This window comes from Melanerpes formicivorus, unplaced genomic scaffold, assembly GCF_026170545.1.
Source record: "Melanerpes formicivorus ecotype bairdi unplaced genomic scaffold, bMelFor1.0.p_v2 SCAF_5, whole genome shotgun sequence".
NCBI lineage: Eukaryota > Metazoa > Chordata > Aves > Piciformes > Picidae > Melanerpes > Melanerpes formicivorus.
In genome coordinates, this window is record NW_027142357.1 from 8,210,383 (window position 1) to 8,234,822 (window position 24,440).

At 39.9% G+C, this 24,440-nt stretch overlaps 1 protein-coding gene across 1 annotated transcript in view; it reads right to left on the minus strand.

Moving 5' to 3' along the window:
* Positions 1-24,195, minus strand: part of DNAH7 (dynein axonemal heavy chain 7) — an 81,607-nt gene extending 57,412 nt beyond the window's left edge. Inside the window, exons 1-19 of the mRNA XM_068137975.1 lie at positions 24,179-24,195; positions 22,277-22,342; positions 21,630-21,738; positions 21,375-21,516; positions 20,930-21,023; positions 19,542-19,722; positions 18,510-18,585; positions 17,190-17,315; positions 16,145-16,264; positions 15,280-15,463; positions 13,703-13,882; positions 11,688-11,963; positions 10,745-10,872; positions 10,482-10,560; positions 8,927-9,151; positions 7,849-7,995; positions 6,571-7,256; positions 3,775-3,961; positions 647-840 (exon numbers count right to left, since the gene is read on the minus strand). Coding sequence (XP_067994076.1) covers positions 647-840; positions 3,775-3,961; positions 6,571-7,256; positions 7,849-7,995; positions 8,927-9,151; positions 10,482-10,560; positions 10,745-10,872; positions 11,688-11,963; positions 13,703-13,882; positions 15,280-15,463; positions 16,145-16,264; positions 17,190-17,315; positions 18,510-18,585; positions 19,542-19,722; positions 20,930-21,023; positions 21,375-21,516; positions 21,630-21,738; positions 22,277-22,342; positions 24,179-24,193 — 3,215 coding nt within the window. The 5' untranslated portion in view covers positions 24,194-24,195. The remainder of the gene's footprint in view (positions 1-646; positions 841-3,774; positions 3,962-6,570; positions 7,257-7,848; positions 7,996-8,926; positions 9,152-10,481; positions 10,561-10,744; positions 10,873-11,687; positions 11,964-13,702; positions 13,883-15,279; positions 15,464-16,144; positions 16,265-17,189; positions 17,316-18,509; positions 18,586-19,541; positions 19,723-20,929; positions 21,024-21,374; positions 21,517-21,629; positions 21,739-22,276; positions 22,343-24,178) is intronic.
* Positions 24,196-24,440: the final 245 nt, after the last annotated feature.

A 24,440-nucleotide genomic window follows, 5' to 3' on the forward strand; every position in this document is an offset into this window, starting at 1 on the left:
ATTTCTCTGTGACAGAGCTGGCATTTTATTTTTTGTTTTTATTCTTATTTAATTTGCATGACCTTGCACTGCACTCACTGCACACTATCAAGTCAGCATACTGGAATCAAACTCCAATTCCTCTGCTTATAGGGAAAGTTATATTGCTTAACAAGATCACGTCTGCTGGAATCTTCACAAAGTTAATTCCACTCCGTATAAGAAGGACTTATATTGAGTTACACTGTTTTGAATTCTGAATGAGATCGGGGAACAAAAATCCCAGAGAGAGCTAAAGCTCAGTAAAAAGCTTCTGAAAACCTTTAATTAGGACTGTCCCTAAAAGAATAAAACTCAAGTCAGTGCCAGACAGGCCCATTCAATACTCTTCTACTGGGAAAAATCAGGTATGTTAATTTCACCATAAATCACTACATGGACTTTTCTTCTGAAAACCAGTGGATGGAAGGGTTACTAGTTTAGAAAACAGAACTGAACTTAATTACCCACACTAAGAATTACTCTGCATTTACTTATCATAAAATCTAACCAATTAGATACCATGGCTGTCAGTGAGAAAAGAGAGTGGTGGGCTCAGAGAAACAGTATGACAAGACTGTGTGCATGCACTGTGCATCACAAATACATCTATCAAACGTTACCATACCGAGTTGGGTCTTTAGTCTCTGACAGAATCTCAAGGAGCTCATCGTTAGATAAGAAAAAGAATCTGGGAAAGAAGAGGCGCTTCTTCTCTAGGTATTCATTAAGTCCCTTGAGAATTAGCTCCAAAAATTCATTGCACTTCTTCAGTTTTCCCAACATCTTGTCTATTTTTACCACTGCCAACACATGTTTGTCCTGGAAAAGCAATTATTCCAAAGAAAAATGTTAATGCCTTCTCACGTAAACCACTACACAATACTGCAAGGAGTCTTCGGCAAAATGAATCTTTAGTTCAAATTCACTTTTACTCAAACCATTGTTTGGTTTAACAGTTTACTAACTTCCTTCCTTGACAGGACTCACTGGAAAGGCAGTTAGGCAGTTGGTATTGAAGTAAATTTGTCAAAATACTAAATGTTATTTATGAAAATAACTTTCAAAATAGGATCAATTCATCCTTCCACATAAAATACGTATTTAATAATAAATATACATGCATGACATTATAAGTATTGAGGTGGCAAATTTGTACCTAGACAAGACTGACACTTCAGTACTAACCAGTAATGTGATGTAAGACAAGGTATTCTCTGATCCTAACATGTTTACTTACTAAAGACACATTTAAAGATTTTTACAACATGACAAGTTAGAATTGCTTTAAGAATCTAAAATCTTGCATTCTCATTTCTTTTTTCAACAGCTCCTGAATAATACCTGTCAAGGTGTGCTACAGAATGAGGCCTGGATTTCTTGCATAAATATGCACTGTGTAGGGGATAAAATGCATACTAAGACACAGAGGACTTGCCAAATTCTTTCTAGTGCTTTCCAAATTAACCTCTCAAATTAAATGACTGTAAATGTTTAGAAAAGCTACTGCAGAAGATGAAAGTTAATTATTACAAATATTTTTTTAAAAAAGATTTTACAAAAGACCTACAGGTTACTGTCTAAGAAGCTCTAAAGAAACAGTATTGTTTGAACACCAGATTTTAGTATGTAACATGCCTTAAGTCCAGTTTATAGCCCCGTTATCATTGCATTTTTATCTTGCTCACAAAGTATGGGGGTTTGGGACCAAAACAAGACACATCTTGAAAAGCAGGGACTCTTGCACATTTATGACTGAGGAAGTCAAACCAAGCAAATACTTCTGCCCAGTTCCAGTACGAGTAGAAGAGTTTTGTCAGAGCCCATTACAGAGAATGCCCCACTCAGAAAGTCTCTGTTATGGTCTACAGAATACCACCATCTCACAGAGCAGAGGCATAGGTGTCTCATGTTGCAAGGGGCAAGTGAAGCCAGACTGCTGTGCAGAAGGTGTCATAAGAAACAAACTTTTCACAGGGTGACAATGAAGATCTGAGCAGTAATCAGACTGCTGCTCAACTGCACTTGGGAGCATTTCATGATAAATTCCAAGTTTAGATTCTACTCAAAACTTCATCCCATTTGGAAATTATTTGCAACGTTCATTCAGCTTTGGTTACATTCCCTGCTCACGTTCCACAAATACTTCCATCTGCTGAAAAAAAACAGAACTGTGTGTTTATCTAATTGAGCCTCATGGAGGTGCACTTCCCTAATACAATAATCACAGTGTTCTTTTGTACATGAGACATTTACCTTCTGTCACTTGCCTCTTGCATCACACCAAACCAGAACAAACTTGGCAACTACGCATACTTTCTACCCACACACAATTAAGCTGTCAGCACACAACTGGTTTTATAACAGTTTTTAATGCACAAAGAATTGAATAACTGTATGTTGTCAACAGAAAGAGGTTTTGTTCCCTTAGCATATAGAGTAAGTGCAACTGGTAAAGTAAACCAACCCATGTTGCCAGTTTTAGATATGCTGTTCTGTTTGGGTTTTGGTTGGGTTTTTATCTTTCACATGCAAAAAAGTCATGAAACAAATAATTTATGCCTCAACATAGAACTCCTATTTACAGTTCTGCTTAAGATGCAGAGAAAACCAAGGAATGCCATCATCCTCTGCCACTGAAAGCATGAACATAACTCACTTTGTCAGTGACACTGTCAGCATTGATCAGGGGAACAAATGTACCAAGTTTGTAAGAGTTAAAAGAAACCCCAACACCTAAACCAAACATCACTAACTCTAGTCTCTGAATACCATTTTTAACATACTATAGGTTGCAGACTGGGATTTTTTCTTGGACTTCTGTGCCTTGCTTTTTTTCTTTCTTCTCCCCTCCAAAACCAGAAAAACTTATGTATCCTAGAATTTTTTAATCTTTATGGGAAGTAGAAATGAAACCACTAAATAATTTAACTCTTATTAATGTGCATTGTTTAAGTCAGATACTTAAATGAAGAAAGAATATATGACTATTCAAATTCATGATGGGAAGCTAAGCAAATAAGGGAATTTTACAATATAATGGCATATAAATGTGAAAAAGCACAGAAAGACTCAAGGTAGCTTTCTGCTTTAAGAAATGCCATCCACACAGTCTGTGACAGCACATTCTTTTTAGCCATGGAACTCCAACACTGCATTGGTGGAAGCAGAGTGCCATCTTCTGGAAAACAATGCCAGAATTAACTCGAGATTGTTAACCCCTATTCTAGCACTCATACTCCTGCACACACAAAAAAACCAAACAAACAAAAAAAAAAAAAAACCAAAACCAAAAACCCATCATCCTTTCTTTTGCCAGTGCTGACATACATCACATTCAAAACTACTCTTTTAGATTAGCATACAACACCCCAATTAGAAGATTTTCTCACACAGATCATCCAGCACACAATGTTCAGAAATATAGCACTCAACAACATTCACACAATCCTGCCTTTTTTATTTCACCCAATTTCTTCTCCAAAGGAACACTGCTGATTTCACAGCTCTAGGGCATATGATGTAGGATTGGTGAAAGTTCTGCTTCTAGAACAAGTTAGACTACCTGAACTCCATTGGCCCCTCCCAATCATTGCTTTTATGATTCTACGTGACAAACTTCTGAAAATGAATCTAAGAAAGGGGCCTACAATGACACAGAAAACAGATTACTGTGTTATCAGAAGTAATTTGGCAGGGGGGTGGGGAGTACACAGTAGAAATTCACTTTATATACTTAGAGACAGCTGTACTTACCTCCAAAACTGATTTCATTAATTCTTTCCATGTCTTGACCACAGTATTGAATCGTCTACTTTCCTCAGGCATCTGAGCCATGATGTCAGGAGAACTGAAAATTGGCTCCAAATAAAGCCAGGTAGCCTGAACCTTCAGCCATTCATCCACAATGTCCTGTACCAACAACAAGTTCCCTTCCCATTCCCTATGAAACAACATTAATTCAAAACACATTTAACTCCTTCATTCCTTTACCTACCAAAGATTCTAACAAACAGACTGCTCTGTCTCCTTCACTTAAAGACCCTCATTCATATTTTAGGTATTGGTGACTCATCTCTGCTGCTTTTGATTCTCCCAAAGAAAGGATAGTTAGGTAGCCAATTAACTAGCTTACACCAAAAATGATGAGTGATTTGGAATTCTCTCTGGCATCAATCCAGAGTTCTACATGCTTTGTTGTGTTACTGAAAAAGCAGCCCTTGCATTATCACCTAGCTCTTGAAAGTTACTACAAATGCTGTCACTCACCCAAAACTAGGATGAAAGTCCCATAGTGTCCTTCCTTACTTATTTGAAGCAGGCAAACCCTACTATTTCACATTAATAAGGAAGGAACTCTTACATTATAGTCCAGTAGTAATTACAGAATTGCTCTGCTCTGCTGAGACCCCACCTCAAATACTGTGTCCAGTTCTGGTGTCCACAGCATAAGAAGGACACAGAGGTGTTGGAATGAGCCCAGAGGAGGGCCACAAAGATGATCCGAGGGCTGCAGCAGTTCTGCTATGAGGATAAGCTGAGGCAATTGGGGTTGTTCAGAAGAGAAGAGAAGACTCCAGGGGAACCTTAAAACTGCCTTTCAATACCTGAAGAGATCCTACTGGAAGGCTGGGGAGGGACTTTTCTAGAGACAGGACAAGAGGGAATGGTTTGAAGCTGAGTGAGAGTAGCTTTAGACTGGATGTCAGGAAGAAGTTCTTCAGTACAAGGGTGGTGAGACTCTGGAATAGGTTGCCCAGACAGGTTGTGAATGCTTCCTCCCTCCCTGGGGGTGTTCAAGGCCAGGTTGGATGAGGCCTTGAGCAGCCAAGACTAAGCTGAGAGGTGCCCCTGCCCACAGCAGGGAAGTTGGACTAGATGACCTCTAACGTTTTGTCCAACCCAAGCCATTCTATCATTCTGTGTAGTTGTATTTACAGAGTTTTGTGTGCTGAAATCTGAAACAGCATTTTTGCAGGTTAATATGAAAAGCCTTACAGGAAAGATTGTTTTACCACTATATGGCTATGCCTGAGGGATTTGAGAAGCAAGTGAAGCATGTATTGGGGAAAGAGACAAAACCAGATTAAAATCTATAGCCAGAGATGGAAGTATAGACATTTGAACATGCAATGCTAAGTTTTAAAATTTATTTTCTACATTAGGAAAAAAAAAAGTCTTCATAGCAGTATCACAGTATTACAGTATCACTAAAGTTGGAAGAGACCTCAAAGATCATCGAGTCCAACCTGTCAACACAGACCTCATGACTAGACCATGGCACTAAGTGCCACGTCCAATCCCCTCTTGAACACCTCCAGGGATGGTGACTCCACCACCTACCTGGGCAGCACATTCCAATGACGAATGACTCTCTCCATGAAGAGCTTCCTCCTCACCTCGAGCCTAAACTTCCCCTGGCTCAGCTTGAGACTGTGTCCCCTTGTTCTGATGCTGGTTGCTAGAGAGAAGAGACCAAGCCCTTCCTGGCTACAACCACCTTTCAGGTAGTTATAGAGAGCAATGAGGTCACCCCCGAGCCTCCTCTTCTCCAGGCTAAACAACCCCAGCTCCCTCAGCCTCTCCTCATAGGGCTTGTGCTCAAGGCCTCTCACCAGCCTTGTTGCCCTACATTGCTTCCCTGATATTCATCTTGCTTCATTTTCATAAAACCATAGAATGGTTTGGGTTGGAAGAGAAGATCATCTAGTTCCAACCCCCCCTGCCACGGGCAGGGACACCTCCTAGTAGACCAGGTTGCTCAAGGCTCCATCCAACCTGGCTTTCAGCATGTCAGGGTTGCAGCCTCCACAACTCCTCTGTCCAACCTGTTTCAGTGCATCACCACCCTCAAAGGGAACAATTTCCACCTAATGTTTTATCTAAATTGAGCTTCTTCCAGTTTGAAGCCACTACCCCCGGTCCTGTCACTACATGCCTGTGTGAATTAGTCTACAACCTTCCCATCTATACATTACATATGTTTTATCTGGTAAAACAAAGGCACTGTTCTGCTTCATCTGGTACCTTAAGCACCAGAGCAGTTAAAAAAGGGTTAACAACCTCTAAAATACATTAGCATTTACCATGAAGTTAATTAAAAGTAAAAATCAGGTTTATGGGATTAACTAGCATGTAGCTGACATGGGACAAAAGCTTTAGTCCTTTAAAATGAGATTCATTTAGTGCTTAAGGAGGAGGGGAAGCTCAGGCTGGAGGTCAGGAGGAAGTTTTACACAGAGAGAGTGATTGCCCATTGGAATGGGCTGCCCGGGGAGGTGGTGGAGTCGCCGTCATTGGAGGTGTTCAGGAGGAGACTTGACAGGGTGCTTGGTTACATGGGTTAGTTGATTAGGTGGTGTTGGGTGATAGGTTGGATGCAATGATCTTGAAGGTCTCTTCCAACCTGGTCTGGTCTAGTCTGGTGTGGTCTATTCTATTCTATTCTATTCTATTCTAAACAAAAACATTTGAAGTGCCTATACTTCAGACTGAGCAGAAAAACCGTATTTGATAATGGTGTTTGGTAACTTTCTTTAAAAGAAAACCTACCTTACTCTCTTTTCATAATGTTTAATGAATGGAGATCCTCTCATCGTCTGAGTTTTGACAATGTGGTCATCTAACAACACCTGAATCTCCTCTACAGATGATAAAATTTGGGTTCCTGTTTTCTTATAGGCAAGAAGAGTGAACTCCATTTGATCCCATTCAGCAATCATTTTCATTAAAGCCTTTTCCAGAGAATGTTCTTTGTTGGCTGATTCACTGATAGTCTCAAACTTTTCTAGGAATGGCTCAAGATGCAAGTTAATGTATGACAAGACAGTTGAATCTTCAGAAGGAGCCAGTGGTAAGCCAGCAATTTTGGACATCTCTTCCCAGTGCCTCTCTTGCAAACCAGGATTGCAAATCACCTGGATTAGAGGGACGTGGCACCTGAATTCCTCTGCTTTTGCTTTAACTTGCTCTGTTATGGCTAATGCGCTCGGAGAATTGCGGAAGGTTTTTTCTAGTTTGTACAGTCCATGGCAGTAGTTTCCTACATCTGCCTCTACTTTGTCTGGATTCACTTCTGTGAACGGTCCCTCTGTCCACTCTCCGTGTTTTCTGAGAAATTCCACAGTTGTCTCATAGAGTTGAAGATATGGGGCAAGAGTATTCTGGATGGTTTTATGCTGAGGGTACTCAGATAACGGCCAGCCAAAGAACTCTTCTTCTAAATTGAACTGATCAATCTGTTGAGACACAAATGAGGTCAGAAACACAGACAAGGCCATCCATGATACCAGGTCCTTATCACAGACATTACAGAAGTTTTCTGGTGTCTTCAACAAACTTCATATGAAGTTTTGTGTTACTAAACCAGTCTATTATGTGATTGCTGCTTCTAACTGATGTTAAAGCAATCTTTAATAGTAATGTCTCAGTGTTCCTGCTAGTCAATAGAGGAGCAGAGTTAGAGCTTCAAAATGGTATCTGGGCATTCCTCTACAATTTGCACTACCATGAGGGCTTCCACAGACAGCAGATAGCAATGAGCTTCAGGAACTGCACCTCCAAGAATATAAAAGCATTATTTCTCTGCAAACCCTCCTTTTTCACTATGCAAAGTGCTGCCCTGTTACCTCAAGACCACATAGTATTGAATTACTGGGCTCAGTAAATTTACAATATAAATCACAATTCATGTAGAAATTTCATAGCTGAATTAAGAATTATTTTGCAGTACCTCAGTACCTGTATTGCTAAGCAAATTGTTGATTCTGATAACACAAATATTAAGATTTACAATTCTACTATTGGACTAGTTTGGAATCTAGTCTGTACCTTATCAGCAGCAACATCCAATTTTGTATTTAATTCCTGAGCTTCCTTCAAATAGCTGCTGACTTCCTGAATATCTCCAAATGTACCAAATCTTTCAACCTGCTTGGAGTAGCTTTGCAGATCTTCAACAAATCTTTCACAGCGTGTCTAAAAATATCAAGCATGCATAAACTCATTTAAAGAATCACAATTAATTTATGCCAAAAGAAGAAATAACTGTTCAAATTTGCTGTATGAGGACACTTTACACTGGCAGGCAATCCAGGAGATCCAACATACTTGCACATGAGTATCTATTCCACTCAAGTTACAGAATTTGCCCTGAATTCTACTACTGCCTGCAGCAACTTATTGGGCTGACAGACACAACTGGGTTCAATGTCACAGGATACAGTTGGACAGGATATCAGGTAGTGATAGGACTAGGGGGAATGTAATGAAGCTGGAGGTGGGGAGATTCAGGCTGGATATGAGGAGGAAGTTCTTCCCCATGAGAGTGGTGAAGCCCTGGAATGGGTTGTCCAGGGAGGTGGTTGAGGCCTGGAGGTGTTTAAGACCAGGCTGCATGAGGCTCTGGCCAGCCTGATCTAGTGTGGGGTGTCCCTGCCCATGGCAGGGAGGTTGGAACTAGCTGATCCTTGTGCTCCCTTCCAACCTTGACTGATACTATGATACATTAAAATTTCTGCTTTCTGTGATGGACACTGTCAGGAGGCTAATAAGAGAAAGCTAAATCCAAATGCTTAGTATATCTCACAATAAAATAATAGGATTAATCAAATGACAGATGAAACTAAAGAGTTTCACAAGACAAAAATGTCTTTTATCTTAAAGCCCTAAGTTCAAGGATGTTTTTTCCCCTCATATAAACCAGCCCACAACACACATTTCATGCTAAGTTTAAGCACTGGTCAGTGTCTGAAACCAAGCATTAAAGCATACACAGCAATAACACTTGTCAAGGTAGCAGCCTGGGCAGCACATTTGTTTATAACACCGTCACACCAGCTACCTCCTGAATGTCCTACACATTCAAAATCAGGAGCTGGAGGATTTTAAAAACAGTCTTCTTACAAACCTTAAGATCCTCTTGAAATTCATCTGTTTTTTCTTGAATCATCCTTCTGTGCTCTTCAAAGATATCTGGCATTCGTGCATACCACTGAAAAACATTGCTGTTCAGCTGGAAGTCTGCTGGTGACATTTTGACACATCCCAACAGGAAAGCAACACAAGCTGCCACATCCACTACTTTCTTCTCCAGCTCAAGCATGTCAGACGTTTCCAATTTCTGCACACAGGCCTGGGGAGCAGAAATCAAAAGGGAAGGTATGTTTTATACAATTTAATGCCAAAATAATACCTGAAGTAGGTACTACTGAGATTTAAAAGCTTATTTTTACAAGGAAAATCTAAAAAAAGAAAAAAAAAACCACTAAAAAGAAAAAAGAAACCAATTCTCTGAAAAGATGTTTATTCGGAATAGCACAGCATTAGCTGGTTTTGCTACTGCTACTGCCTTGGTTAGCTGTTTTATTGACTAGAGAAAGAATGGTTGAAGTTGTGTACACAAAAGGTTTGCACTACTGGAAGCCAATCCAGACATCCTGTTCTAAACATTGTGGGTTTGGGAGAGGAAGCATGGTGCTACCAAGGAAAAAACAGTAATCTCTGGCACAGCAGATTTTCACAGTTACACCTAGTCTCAATACAAATGATTATGAAGGTTCTGCTATTGCAAGATCTGGTTTACAACATCAACCACCTTGATGACATCCTGTAGAGCTCTGTGCATCTCTGTCCCACCATTTTTGCTGCCACAGCATGCTTATGAGTGATGCAGTGAAAGAATTTAATGTGTGGTGCTCTCTCTGTAGCCTTGCCCCAGAACCCTTTTTTCATTCCGGTCAAACAAGCCATTCCATCAGTGGTTGCACCTGAATAATTTCCCCATTTAAAAAATAATAACTGTTTTTATTCAGGAACTCAGTTACTGTTGAGAACATATTTCCTCCAATACATCTTTCCTTCAGTGGCTCAGCCAAAGGCAGTTCTTTGTATATTTCATTATGGAAACAGCATCTAGCAAAACCCACAAACTGAGATACATTCAACACCTGTCCTCTCATGCAGTTGTTCCAATGCTTTCCATGCACCTTCCAACAGCATTTGCTGACAAAGAAACACATTTTTATTTGTCACTGCATTGTTTGTCATGTATTACTTCATCCTAGGCCAGCCATGGGCTGCAGGCTGGTAGCAGGTTGGAGTCAGCTAGGAGCATGAGGTGGGAAGGACAAAAGCTGACCCAAGCTGGCTACATGTGGATCCAAGACCAAAAACATTGTGCTCAGTACAAAAGTAGAAGTTTGCTGAGGATGGGGGCTCCTTCTACTCTTCTTCTCAAGGGTGACCATCCCTGGAGGTGACTGCTCTCCTTTTCTCTGGGGGGGAATCAGGAGGAGGTTAACAGGTGGGGAGAGTTAAAAGGTGATAAGAGTAACTGCCTTTGATATAGCATAAATGTAGACAACTGCTTAAGGCCAGGCAATAGTGTTGGTAACCACTTCTTGCCTGGAATCATGGGAAAAGAAAAATAAAATAAAATAAAATAAAATAAAATAAAAGAGTACCTTAAGTTCCTTGAGTTCTTGTGTATTACATGGAATAGTAGAAGCTTTTTCTGATATGCTCTCAAATTCATGACATAGTCTGAAAAACATACAAAATAACTAGTTTGGCATGTATGTTTTCCTTTAATCATGTACATACAAAGCATTAAAAATGAGATCAACATGTCCTTTAAGGATTTTTAAAAATAATAGTTAAAAAAAAAAATCAACATTGCAAACAAAAATAAATACATTTCAGCACACATTGTCAGTTTAGGTGTTACCTCATATTTATGTTTTGATGGTCTTTGAGCAACTTGGAAATGACTTTTTGACAAATATTATCTGCTCGCTGTACCAGAGCCCTTATTAATTCATCACAATGCAATTCAAACATTCCTAGAGGGATATACTGCAAGGCAAATACAACAGCTGTCAGAACACTGAAGAACTTTTACCTATTTTCTCTCACTGTCTTGAAGCTGAGTATCAGGGGTCTTACCTAGGAATTCAGTTAAACTGTAAAATGCTTTTAAAACTTTCAGGTGAAGAAGGGAAAGAAGTACAGTTCCAAGAAACTGTTCTTCTGTATCTGCACATTATGCTTCATGTAAATTTTACTTCTGTCACTTTGTCCCTTGACAAATAACCATCAGTGAGCATTGCCTGGTGAAGCTGCAGAGTCTGAAACACCTCCACTGCACAGTAATCTTGTACTGTTGCTGGAGACATGTGACACTCCTTGGAATCACATGCCTCCCTGTGAGTCTCCAAATCCAGTGCTTTATTTGACAAATGTAGGAGCCCTTATAACAGGCCTGTAAGTACAAATTTCTCCAGAACTGAGGGTTTCTCTTCCAGCATTCAGTACAAACATTTAAGGAAAAGCATTTCAGCCTTCTGAGTTCATTCACAATGAATGGGCAACAGATCCTTATGCACAGAATATCATTATGGGAAAAAAAAAAAAAAAACAAGGGTTCATATTAAGGATCTTCTCTCTACCTTAGATGCTTGGAAAGAATTTGGAGGTGGCTGGACGTACACTTTCTATTACTCCTTCAAATAGAAGAGGAGCATACTCTGGATGGCTTCAGAAGTCTCAAAACAATTAACTAAGTCTCACTGAAGGAGCTAATTCTCCCCAACTTTGACTGACAGCATTCTTAGTAAGCATCAACATTTAAATGATGTAATAATATTCATTAAAAGGTATGGATAACTTACCTTCCTAGAAGTGTATTTTATTTCCTTAGCAAGTTCCTTGTACTTTGTAATTTCCCTTTTCATTTCTTCAAAGTTGTGTTCCTCTGTCAGGAACTTTTCAATATCTTGCTCAGCTTGTTTGCTTATCAGGAAGCTGTACTTGTCATACAGCTTGAGATGTTCCATAGGTGCAGCACTTTCTCTGTCAACTTCTTCTCTGATCCTTTTCATATGTTCATCCAAGATCTCATCAAGGATAACAGGTTTCAAGACAGTTGATGAGGACTTGTCTTTTGGCTTTAAAAAACCCACATAAAATCCCAAACATTTTCAATTTAGTTATGTCATGGAAGATAAAAAGGATAGAAAATAAACCTCTGCTCCCACATTTTTTTGAATCCTAGCTTACGGATGTTGGCCTCCAGCAACCAAGAAATGAGAGCTGCTTCATTCAGAAACTCAGAGGTCCACATATTTACCCACACAAAACAATTCTATCGAAAGTATTAAATGTAATCTACATGTTGTTTTAATTTTTCCTGAGCCACAGGCAAGAGTTCAATTTTGCTATTTGCTGATGAATGTATAACATCAGAAATATGGGAAACACTTCCTGCAACATCACAGAAGATCTAAAGCCTTGCTCTTATGTATTTAGACATACTTGAAATACTTCTTTTAATTTGTCTTTTCCCAAGTTATTGATCAGTGCTTTTACAAAGCACAACATACTGCTCAGGTTTCCGCTTGGCTATGTGTCCAAGCATAGTAACAAAAGTGCTGAGGGTTAGTATCTTAATTTAAAATTCAAGTTGATGCTAAAATGAAAAGGCAACAGAATGGCCAAATGATATTGCCTCAGGAAAAAAAAACGTTCACCTCCCACAGCTGCCTGGAAAATCATCAAGAGGCACCACAGGACATTATTTTCACTCTCTCCATTTAAAAATTAAGACTGCTATACAGGCAGTGAAGTGCAGTTCTAAACCAAGTAGGTACTTCTTTATTGTCTTATTTCACAAAATGTGTTTTACCTAACTTGGATTGTTACCTGTTTGACCTAACAGTTTCATCTGGTTGACTGCATAAATATAATACAAGCTAAAATATAAACGGCTTAAATTATGGTTCACATTTTTTTAAAGGATGGTCCTCTCAAAAGATTCTATATTTTAAAAGACAGTATCAAACCAGAATTGATTTTGCAGAATACTGCAGAAATGTGTAGCAGCTGCTGTAGAAAGTAACTCAGAGGAAATTACTTGATTCATGGGGGGTTTTATTTGCTTGGGGGAAAAAAAAAGACTGAACTTTTATTAATAAAATTATTTCAAATTGTTCCTAATATCCAGAAATAGCATTCTAACATCCCAGAATCACAGAATGTCAAGGGTTGGAAGGGACCTCGAAAGATCATCCAAGTCCATATTCCCTGCCAGAACAGGATCACCTAGGCCAGGTCACTCAGGAACGCATCCAAATGGGTTTGGAAAGTCTCCATAGAAGGAGACTCCATAACCTCTCTGGGCAGCCTGGTCCAGGGCTCTGTCACCCTCACAGTGAAAAAGTTTTTCCTTATGAACCTCCTCTGCTCCACTTTGCACCCATTGCCCCTTTTCCTGTCACTGGACTTCACCAAGTAGAACCTGGTACCATCCTCCTGAGACTGCCCTTCACATCTTTATAAACATGAATGAGGCCACCCCCTCAGTTGCCTTTTCTCCAAACTAAAGAGACTCAGCTCCTTAAGCCTTTCCTCAGCAGAGAAATGTTCCACTCCCTTCAGCGTTTTTGTGGCTCTGCACTGGACTCTTCCACATTCCAAAACTGGACACAGTACATCAGATGTGGCCTTGCCAGGGCAGAGTAGAGGGGGAAGAGAGCCTCTCTACTAGCCACACACCTTCTAATGCACCCCAGGATGCTATTAACATGACTATGTGACTTCTGACAGTAGGGCTTAAGTCATTAAAATACCTTCAAACTAAACATAGCAATAATATAGTGATTAACCAAAAGATACTGCAGAATCTTACCCATTCAGAAAACAGCCTGGTCTCAACTCTTGGTATATCACTAACAGCTTGAATCATAACCGCATAAACACCCAGTAATGCATCCTTGTAATCACTGAACTCAGGTTCAAATTTGATGCTGTCATTCTCAAGGATTAACCTCAGGATGAAACCTGGGTGTTTGCAGACTTGGGCTGACTTCTAGCACACACACAAACAAACAAAAAAAAAAGAGTAACATTTCAGTTAAGCTAAGTCATGCACTGGAAGTCAAAAGGGCATATGCATATGCACTTGAAATGGTCAGGAACTGAATTGCAAATGGTGTGTCATGGTCTGTGCAAGCAGAAGTACAACTCTGATAAAACTCATGTGAAATGGTGCCCAGTAAGCTACAAGGTTACTTTTAACGGGCACAGAGGGTATCCTCTACAAAGCTGTAGCCCTCACAACTACAGTAACATTTACATGATAATGTAGGCAGAAGTACAGGTATTCATCACCTGCAGCAGTCGCTATGAACCTACTAACCTTAAAAGAAGAAAGCGTTACATCCTGTTTTACTTGCTGAACAAGAATGTGATCCACAATAACCCAACTGTGCATGAAGAGGCTTATATTTGCAGTATGGATTCCCATCTATTCCATTATGAAAACATATATACTTGGTGGCATCATTTGATTTTTCACCATATTCTTAATCTGGATCAGACACCTCTTAACTTTCCCACATCTGCTAATACATCCTTAACTACACAAATTTAACCAGGAAACATGAGAACGCATTTTGTCACTGCTAGGGATTATAATATCAGCGTTAAAAGAGATAAGATTAGAAAAATAATACTTATTACTAATAATAACAGAAGAGTGCTGCAGACATCAAAGCTCACTTAACTCAGAAGTATACAAAGCAATCACAGGGGAGTAGGAATGGAAATTATATACTCTGCTTTGACAATAAAATTCTTGAGATTCTCTGCATGTGCTTTAATCAATATCATCTGGAGCCAGAGTTCTGTGGATAGTCGATGACAAGCTGAACAAAGATCCTGTTGCACTTCAAGACATCCAACATCAACAACAAATACCTACCTCTACAACAGACATTATGTGAGTGCAGAATAGACACTCCTTCTTTCTTGCCTTTTTTTCCCCCCAAAGCCTGTAGTACACACCTGCTCATAGCAGAGAGAAGGCAAGACTTCTTTACAGACAGGTGCTCCAGAGACACAGCACTAATGCAAGAAGCAACCAGCTCTTTTATTAATGAATTCCTACTGCAGATCTGACTGCAGCATTGTTGGAGATGCCATATTTAAAATACGTTGCTATTTCCCTTCTTAAATGACAAATTATTTTAGCTCTACTTAATAATGTCTAGCACTACTCTTTTTCTTCCAGAAAGTACTTCCACTAGAGTTTCACAGTTGGAGAGTCCCTTCCAACCCCAATGCAAAGGTCATCTTGTCCACCCCCATGCAGGAAGAAGGAATTCATGCTTTCTATTGTTTCAAAAGAGACAAAATAAAGATAAAACAATTTGTATGTACACAGGTGAATTAAGCTGCTAGTATACTATGTGAAATATTACTTACTGCAGGTGGAACAAATAAATCTGTGAAGTCCTGAACTGAATGCAGAAGTAACTCCTGCAGCTGACGAGTCATTAAAGTGGCAGCACAAGCAAAGAAAGATGCTGACTTTGGGACGTCGGCATTGATGGGGACTTGTTTTCGTTTCATGCCTTGCTGAAAGATTTTCTGCACTTCTGGAAACCACCTTAAAAGAACAATACTTGAAAGTTTCTCAAGTGATTAGTATTAATAAACCTGTAGTTTTAAATTAATTGCTATAAATGCTTGTATTACACAGAACCAAAAGACACTGCAGCATACCAGGGAAACTATAGTTCAGCTGAAGTAGGTCATATGGCAGCATCTTTAGATTGTAAGGAGCTGCCTCTGGAAATGTTGTCTGTGAGTATGGACAGTATTTAAAATACAAGATATCAACTTAAGTCCCAGGGGTTGTGCAGTTTATTATGCATCCTCAGAAGATGTTAAGATATGAGAGCAATCCAAACATTCTGCCACAGTTAAAATGCAATAATATCATAGAATCAGTCAGGGTTGGAAGGGACCACAAGGATCATCTAGTTCCAACCCCCCTGCCATAGGCAGGGACACCTCACACTAGATCAGGCTGGCCAGAGCCTCATCCAGCCGGGTCTTAAACACGTCCAGGGATGGGGCCTCAACCACCTCCCTGGAATCCAGCATTACTGGTTAGAGATCAGATGCACACACATAATACAGCATGGCTACTAATACCTAAAAAACCCAGCAATTGTGTTGCTTTGTTTGAAAACAACTGCAGCACACTGAGTGTACTACTGAGAAGTGAAGAAAACATTATAGATTTCCCTGTAACTTAAAAAACTATGGATGCACTGGGTCATACTTAGTATGTAGAATCACTCTGGATTTTCCAATTTCCCTCAAGACTGCATTCTGGAAAAAAGAGAGTTCTTCAGCTTCTTGTTTACTGTGAAATATTTCTGTAGCAAGAAGACGTAGATTTCTGAAACAGAATATAACACAAATATTTTAGAGGCATATTCACTGAGTCTTGGTTTCATCCTTCTGTTGCTATAAAACTTTTTCTGTATTTCACAATTCAAACATAAAGGGTCTTCCAAAATATTTTAAACACTTCAAAAAAACCTGTCATTTTCAGAAATGGAAGGGGCAACTCCTTTCAAGAGCAAAACAAACATCAATTAAATAGGGAGTCGGGGACTACACTAAAAGAAAGAAAGACTATTTTAAAAATCAAAGTCATATCCAAAAATAAATTATTTTTCATATACATCAAAAGCAGAAGGCTTGCCAGAGTCTGAAAGGTAATGAAGAGAAAAATAAAGTGAAAAAAGGGCTTGGAGAAGGTATGATCATAGCAGCTCCGTTTTGGAGCCTTTCTGTACAGGAACATAGTGTCTCAAATCAAGATGTTGGGGGACAGCCCGTAAAAAAACCACCACAAACCAAAAATAACAACAACAATGACAAAAAGAAATCAAAATCACAAATAGCCAGGTCCAGGTGGCATTTGACCCAAGCTCTAATGAAAATCAAGTAAAAAATGTTTAAACTATTCAACATACATGTGGAGCTTCTTGCTTAAACTGCCTAGGAGATGGAGATGGTGATGGCAGAGCATTGCATGAGAGTTCTAGGGAAGCACAGGTAAGAAAGTTTGACCTCAACAGAGGAACGGTTGCAGGAGCTCTTCAAAGCATAAAGTCAGAGGAAATACTGACAATTATTTGGGATAATGGCTTTTAAACAAAGCCACCATATCCATGATCAGTGTTCAGATGTACAGGAGCAGTCCCGAATTCATTAGGGCAACTTTGAAACCTTAGTACACGTCCATCCATGATTTCCCTAAGTAGATTCTGAAGTCATGGAGCAGGTGAAACCCAAAAGTTTTGGATCATGCTTACTTAAAAGAGGTCTCCCATAAGTTCAAAACAGCAAGCATTGAAGGATTTATTGCATGCAAATTTCTTTTGATGTAACGGCGTGCTGACAAGAAAGACTTGTTCCAAGGTTTTGGCACTACTTGTATTCTAAGAAAACAAAACAGAAAAATAAGCACAAAGTCAACATGAAACACTAGGATGAATGGAGCTGTGGTAAGAACCCAAATATTTATACATTTGGTTTAGGATAATTGCTTTGCATCCCAGAAAGCACAGAATTCAGGAAATTAATCTCATTTCTGCTCATTATTCAGATGTAAAAAAAGGCTTCAACTATTGGCTACTGTATGAAAATAAAATACATGAGAGAAATATTGGCCAAATCCCAAGAGATCTGTAACCTCTCTGTGGTCCCTCATACTTAGGCATGTGGTAAAATCATTACACATACACAACGCATTTTGTCAATATGCCACTTTCTACAACAAGCAGTATCTGTGTTTTATGCTCATCACATCACCAATTTAGCAGTTTTATATATATACTCAGAGTCTCTTTTTTGCTTTAAAAACTCCCATTTTCTACACGCAGTCTGATTTTACTATTAAAATATTAAGCAATGAACTTAAGAAGTATACAGTGAAACCTTGAGGTTGAAAGGGAAACACAACCCCAAATGTATCATATGTTTGTAACACTTTTGTTCTCATTTTCCTACTAAAAAAATACTTTCTGATAGAAAATAACTTTTATCCATTTTCAGCAAGTCCTTATTCTACAGGAGACAGAAAAACTAGCTACAGGAAGTCAATAAACTTCCAAGTTTTTCCACGTCTACCGTAGACATTTCTTTAGAAGAATGTTTCCTATTTCCAATACTGTTCATGGAATAAAACTGTTTTACCAATGATAATTCTGCTAAGAGAAGGTTGCACTTTTGGATTTGCATGTCAGTGTGTGACATAAGCTTGCAGACAAACCACTGAACTGTGTTATGCAGCTCCAACGAGATATGGAAGATCTACAAAGAATCAGATGAAGGATGGTCTTTTACTCTGGGGATTACAGTGCAGTTTACACATGAGCATCTGGCCTGCTACGTCAAGTGCTTCTTCAAATAGGAGATTTCTTACCACTTAAGCAGTGCCAAAACAAACAAACAAACCATTTCAAGGTAGACATATTTTCCAGTTTTTTTCCAAAGATGCTGTACATCATTATTGGAATTTACATAACTAAGTCTTATTTAGGTCTGACACTAACTACTGCTGTTAAGACTGGCCCTTAAACATGTTATTCTACCCCACAGGTCAGTGGTTTTGAACAAATGTATTTCCTTACTCTGCACGATGAGGTGGAATAAAATCATCCTCCTCGTCTTCATCTTTTTCCCTGGTGTCTCTGAAAACATAGTCAACTGATAAAAGTATCAGAAAAAAAGAAAAGTCAAAATAAGCTTAGTGAAGGAACACAGCTTTTAAATCCTTTCAGGGATGGTGACTACACCACTTCCAGGGCTTGACAACCCCCCCAAGGAAGAAATTCTTCCTAATGTCCAACCTAAGCCTTCCCTGGCACAACCTGAGGCAGTTTCCTCTTGTTCTATTGCTTGTTACTTAGAAGAGATCCACCTCACTCCAATCTCCTTTCAGGGATTGAGTGAGGTCTCCCCTCAGGCTCCTTTTCTCCCACCAGTTGCCTCAACTGCTCCTCAGAAGACTTGTGCTCCAGGATGCTTCACCAGCTTCATTGTTATTTGGATCTGCTCTAACACCTCAATCACAAAATCACAAAACATTAGGGGTTGGAAGGGACCTTGAAAGATCATCCAAGTCCAACCTCCCTACCAGAACAGGATCACCTAGTGCAGGTCACACAGGAATGCATCCAGGTGGGTTTGGAATGTCTCCAGAGAGGGAGACTCCACAACCTCTCTGGGCAGCCTGATCCAGGGCTTTGTCACCCTCACAGTGAAGTTTTTTCTTATATTTAGGCAGAACTTCCTATGCTCCAGCCAGCACCCACATTTCAACCAAAGCCTCCAAATGCATAGCTCCTTGAGATGAGCAGTTTTATCTTGACACATATGAAAAGGGATTTAGGAGAAAGCAATACTAGTAAAGAGAGATTTGTAGAACAGCACTTTCAAACAGTGTAGAAAGAACAAACATAATTAATAATCCTATCTTTAGTCATGACAAGGGTGGGAAAACTGGGTATTCTTTCTATGAAAATGTTCCCCTAACAGCCAGGAGAGCACTTTTATGTAAATCCTCCACAATGGCAGCCCTCAAAAGTGAACAGTGCCAAAAAATGAATGCTTCTGAACACTGGCACCTTTAAGAGGAAAGAAGGAAATTCCCAGAAATCTACCTATAGCCTTTTGCAAACTCATACGGTAGTCTTCTCTCACTTCTTCAATCAGCTGACGTGTGCTTTCATCAAGTTCTTTCAGATGTTGTGGAATTAAGGCTAGGATGTGGTCTAGCCAGGATTCACTCATTGGGACCACGTTTACTGTGTCAAGTCCATGGCAAATGTAATGGTAGTATTTCTGCAGGATAGAAGGGAAAGCTGCATCAGTTAAGTTCAGTCATTGCTGCTACAAGTTTAGCTAGAGGTAGGGGCTTGCTGAGTAAAAAGACATGCAATTAGGACTGATTTATGCTATAAATATACACCATTAAGTGGCCTACCAAACTCAAATGGGTTGAGTAACAATAAAAAGATGTTCAAACAGAAAAACAGGGCATAAGCCTCACTTGATTTCTCTCTAGCAATCAAGTAACAGAAATGTCACTGAAGAATGACCATAACTCATAGAAAAACATGACCTTTTGTTCTGGTTTTGCTTTCACAGTTCTGGCAAGGTGCCTCTTGTTTGCACTGTACCCAGCACCAATCTTTTCCTTAAATAAATTGTCAGTATCTCTTCCTCTGCCTCTTCATTCCAGTGCTGCCACTATTATCTGCTAGCTCTGGGGCTGGAGCACAGATCCAAAAGGAAAGCAATGCATCTGCAGAGTTTTGTGTGGACGTGCCACACACAGGCCTTGCAGTGTTCAGCACATGAGTGTGTAAACACTGTGTCAATATTTAAACAGGCATGTAAAGTCTGAGGAACAGAGACTCTCAGCAGAGATGAAAAATCTACCAGCCCCAAATCAAAGAAATGCTAAATGGAAGATCAGCCAGAAGACTATCCACATTAGGAAGTAACACAGAAATCTATTACCACCAATTCATCCCCAGATGAACTTTGTCAATTTTAAATATACAAAAATCACAAAATGTGTATTCAACTGTGTCATACAAGGTATCATGAACCAGAATGTGAATGAAAAATATCCTAGCCCTTCGAATCACAGAATGCATTGGGACCGTTGCGGTCATCATGTTCAGTCCCCTGGCAGTGACCAGAGACATCTCCAACTAGACCCTTAGATGAGGGTAATCCAAAGACAACTGTCTTATGCTCAAAGCAGGTTAATCTCACCTGCAGCACATGCAGAAAGAATAATTTATTACTTCCTGATATTAGTTTTGGCTCCAGTTACTGTTTCATTCTGCATTTCTTTGGAACATTAGGGATGTGCGAGTGATTCAATCTCAACAATACCATTACAAATAAACTATTGTGTGAAACTAGTGGTGGAAGAATATGCCACTCAATTATCTCTCATTGTAGCTATCATCCTGTCAATATTCACAACAAATTAATTTAGTTTAATTTAGTACTCTAGAAAATGGTCTTTAGCTACCAAAATATCTTTCTCTATAGCTGCAGAAGACTCTGCTTGTGGAAGCTGGGTTCCATCAAGGGATGAACACTGTTCTTCAGTAAAGCCTGCCTGCCTGTGACAAAAAAACACAAACAAACAAAATCAAGAGCATGCAGTGCATTCTTCAGACACACTTTACTGGTGTAATTAACACAAAGCTTTCCTGCATGTCAGTTCTGAGCAAACAAAAGGAGAAAGGGAACTGGGAAAGCACCACAATAAGCACAAGACATCCCGATTCAAAACACACACTGAAGCATGTGACCAAGTTTGTATTTTATCTGTCAAGGTTCAGCTCTGGTGACACAGTTTGTGCCCACAGACATGCTTTCAATGTGCAGTCATCAAAATGTTAAGATTGTTTGAAAATTCAGTTCATCTCTCCAAAAGGAAAGCCACACAGTTCAACGGCAAGGAAACTCACAGCATAATGTCAACCAGAGCCCTTCGGAGATGCTGTTTTCTGTTCAGATGACTGCTGCTTTGCAGTGCAGAGATTGATGGCCCGGCATCTCTATTATCAGCTCTAGACCTCTGCCTCTTGTATCGCTCCTTCAAATATTCTTCTGGTAGAAAATACATTTTGAAAATAGGTTAAAACAAAAAGTTCATATGTATCACATGAATGCTTCTGTTTCTGATAGGTTTTCTTTAGCAGTGCTAAAAACATCAATCTTACCAGGGGAACACTCATTTTTCACACCAAATGCATGTGACTGGTCATCTTTCTGTTCACTGCCCAGATGGAATGCAGGACAAGTCTGCTGCCACAGTGGTTTAGAGCTCACCTGGAATAAATATGTTTTAGTTTTACCCTTGTAGGTGCTACTAGAACACACTTCAAGACTTCTTAAATTGAGTAAATTAAAGAGGCTGTAGCCTAGAATAGAATAGAATAGAATAGAATAGAATAGAATAGAATAGAATAGAATAGAATAGAATAGACCAAACCAGGTTGGAAGAGACCTTCAAGATCATCGTGTCCAACCTATCACCCAGCCCACCTAATCAACTAAACCATGCAACCAAGCACCCTATCAAGTCTCCTCCTGAACACCTCCAATGACGGTGGAATAAGGGATCATTAAAAAAAAATAATTTAAATCACACAATAAACTATGGGTTGTATGTTGTCCTCAACTTGTAAATATCCAGACCACTGGAGATGTAAATGTAAACAATGTTTCACATCAGATATGATACACACACAGCAGAGAGATAATATGCAGCTCAGCCTGTATTTGAATTAGCATCAGCTCTTTACAGAACTGTGCTGGGACTGCTATCTGAAAATGACAGCTTACTAAATAAGGCCAACAACACTACCTGAGAAAGCTGCGGCAGTAAGTTCTCGGTTCTCTTGGCCAGCTTCCTTCTGACACTTGGACTGGGCTTGAAAAAAAGACAGAAAAGGAAAATTACAACTAGACCTAGACATTTAAATTTCTGCTAATACTAGACTTCCAGGAATACTTGGGCTTGTAATCTGGCTGTATTTCTGCTATCTCTTGCATAATAATTTGCACACGTACCATTTCTTATCAGTTCCTAGAGTACTTCCATATATCTTTCCCAAAAGCCTTGGAAAAAACAATTTGAGGCTGGGAAGCACTTATGTTATCTTTTCACCAAGAGACACATTAAAGCATTACAAAATATCATTAAGCAATTCAAATAAACATTCTTTATTCCTATTCATAGAATCACAGAAGGTTGGAAGGGACCTCCAGAGATCATCTAGTTCAACCCCTGCCAAGTAGGGCCACCTAGGGCAGGCTGCACAGGAATGCAAAGAAATGCAAAGCTTGTTGTTTCCTTAGTCCAGAGTTTAAAGCAGATGAAAAAAATGCTACCTTCCACCATCTGAAGGGAATGGGTGAGAAAAGAAGTCTTTTCTATAGGAGAAAGTTAATTTGACTTTCTGGAAGAGTGAGTTATCTATTTCTCTAAGTGACAAGGTTCAGAGTCTTAATTCTGAGATTCCTGCTATGGAACAAATAACAGAAGTTCACAAATAATTCACATATCCACACATAACAGGGCAACTAAGATTATACCTTGTCTTCATTTACATTACACAGTTTCATTTGGATTTTCTTTGGATTAAAAACAGTTTTCAGCACCACAACTTATACCTCTGAGCTACTCACACACTCAGTGTCGAAATTAGTTCCACTGAAAACAGTGCCAATATTTAAAAATACTATAATGCAAATTGACTACTGGCAATAAGGTGTATCAAAAACAGAGTCCTTGGGCAGCAAGGACTACGTGCACCTCAGGAAGAAACATACATGAAGAGAAACTGAAGAACTACTAATTCGCTGAATGAAGTTATTGAATGGTTTCACTGAAAATCTCTCATGTTTCATTATAGGAAAACAAATTAAATGAAGACATCATAACCAAAAGAGACTAAACAAACAGGATTGGCTTGCAACAGAACAACATGATTTAAGAGGGCAGACCCTTCTAATTACATTAACCAGCTGCAACACAATCAGGCCACTAGAGAAACAATACAAATTAGTTTTGGTTAATGCCCAGTGATTTAAAACCTCATTCGCAGCTGTAAGCTCCTACTGGCATTGTGTCTCCAGCATTTAAGCTTCCTACCATTCTGGAAATAAACTGAATTAATCAATCAAAATGCTTTCATGCTTCGTGTTTAAAAAACTTACAACCACAAACAAACGGGGAGAGGGCTTAAGACTGGAACTCATTTCTGCGTGTTTTTTTTTTAACAGGACATCTTTGCAAAACACTGCAGGCACAATAAGCAGCCCAAACAATGCTCTTGCACTACTGAGGTAATGCTCTGGCACTGCTGAGGTAATGCTCTGGCACTGCTGAGGTAATGCAAGGAAGTTTGGGAAGCTGCAAGAAAGGCTACGCTGTTTCTAAAAACTCGATTTAAGGAATTCACAGTACAGACACCACAGTTTAATTTTTGTGGAGAGTGTCAGTCTAATACTAATGGGATCGTGAGCTGAAGCCTTGCTCTACAAACTCGGCCGCCAGGTCTTCGCTTACAGGGAGCCAGCATTTCAGAGGCGTTATTTCAGAGGCTTCGCTCGAGCTCGTTATTTAAGGTTTAAAGGAAACGCGCCGCTTCTGAGGGCAGAGCAAGCCCCCTCCCAGTACCCCAGGCACTTCCCCCCAGGCATTTGCCCTCAGCCAGCCCCACAGCCGTCACACAAGCCGCGATTCCCGCCGCGCCGTCGGTACCTGCTTGGAGCCCATGTTTGCTGCCGGGACGCTGCCGTTGCCTAGCGCGAGCGCTGGCCGTTGGCCGCGCGGCCGGGCCGGGCGCAAGCGGCGGTTGGCGAAAAGCGGCCGCTAGCGGCCTCCCCTCGCTGCGTCCCGCCCGCCCCCCGGGCTGACGGCCGCGGCGGCTCCGTTACCATGCCGCCCGGGCTCCGGAACACGGGGAAGCCTAACCCAGAGTCTGCTGCGAGGTAGAACGAAAGAAACGTCCAGAAGTTGAAGC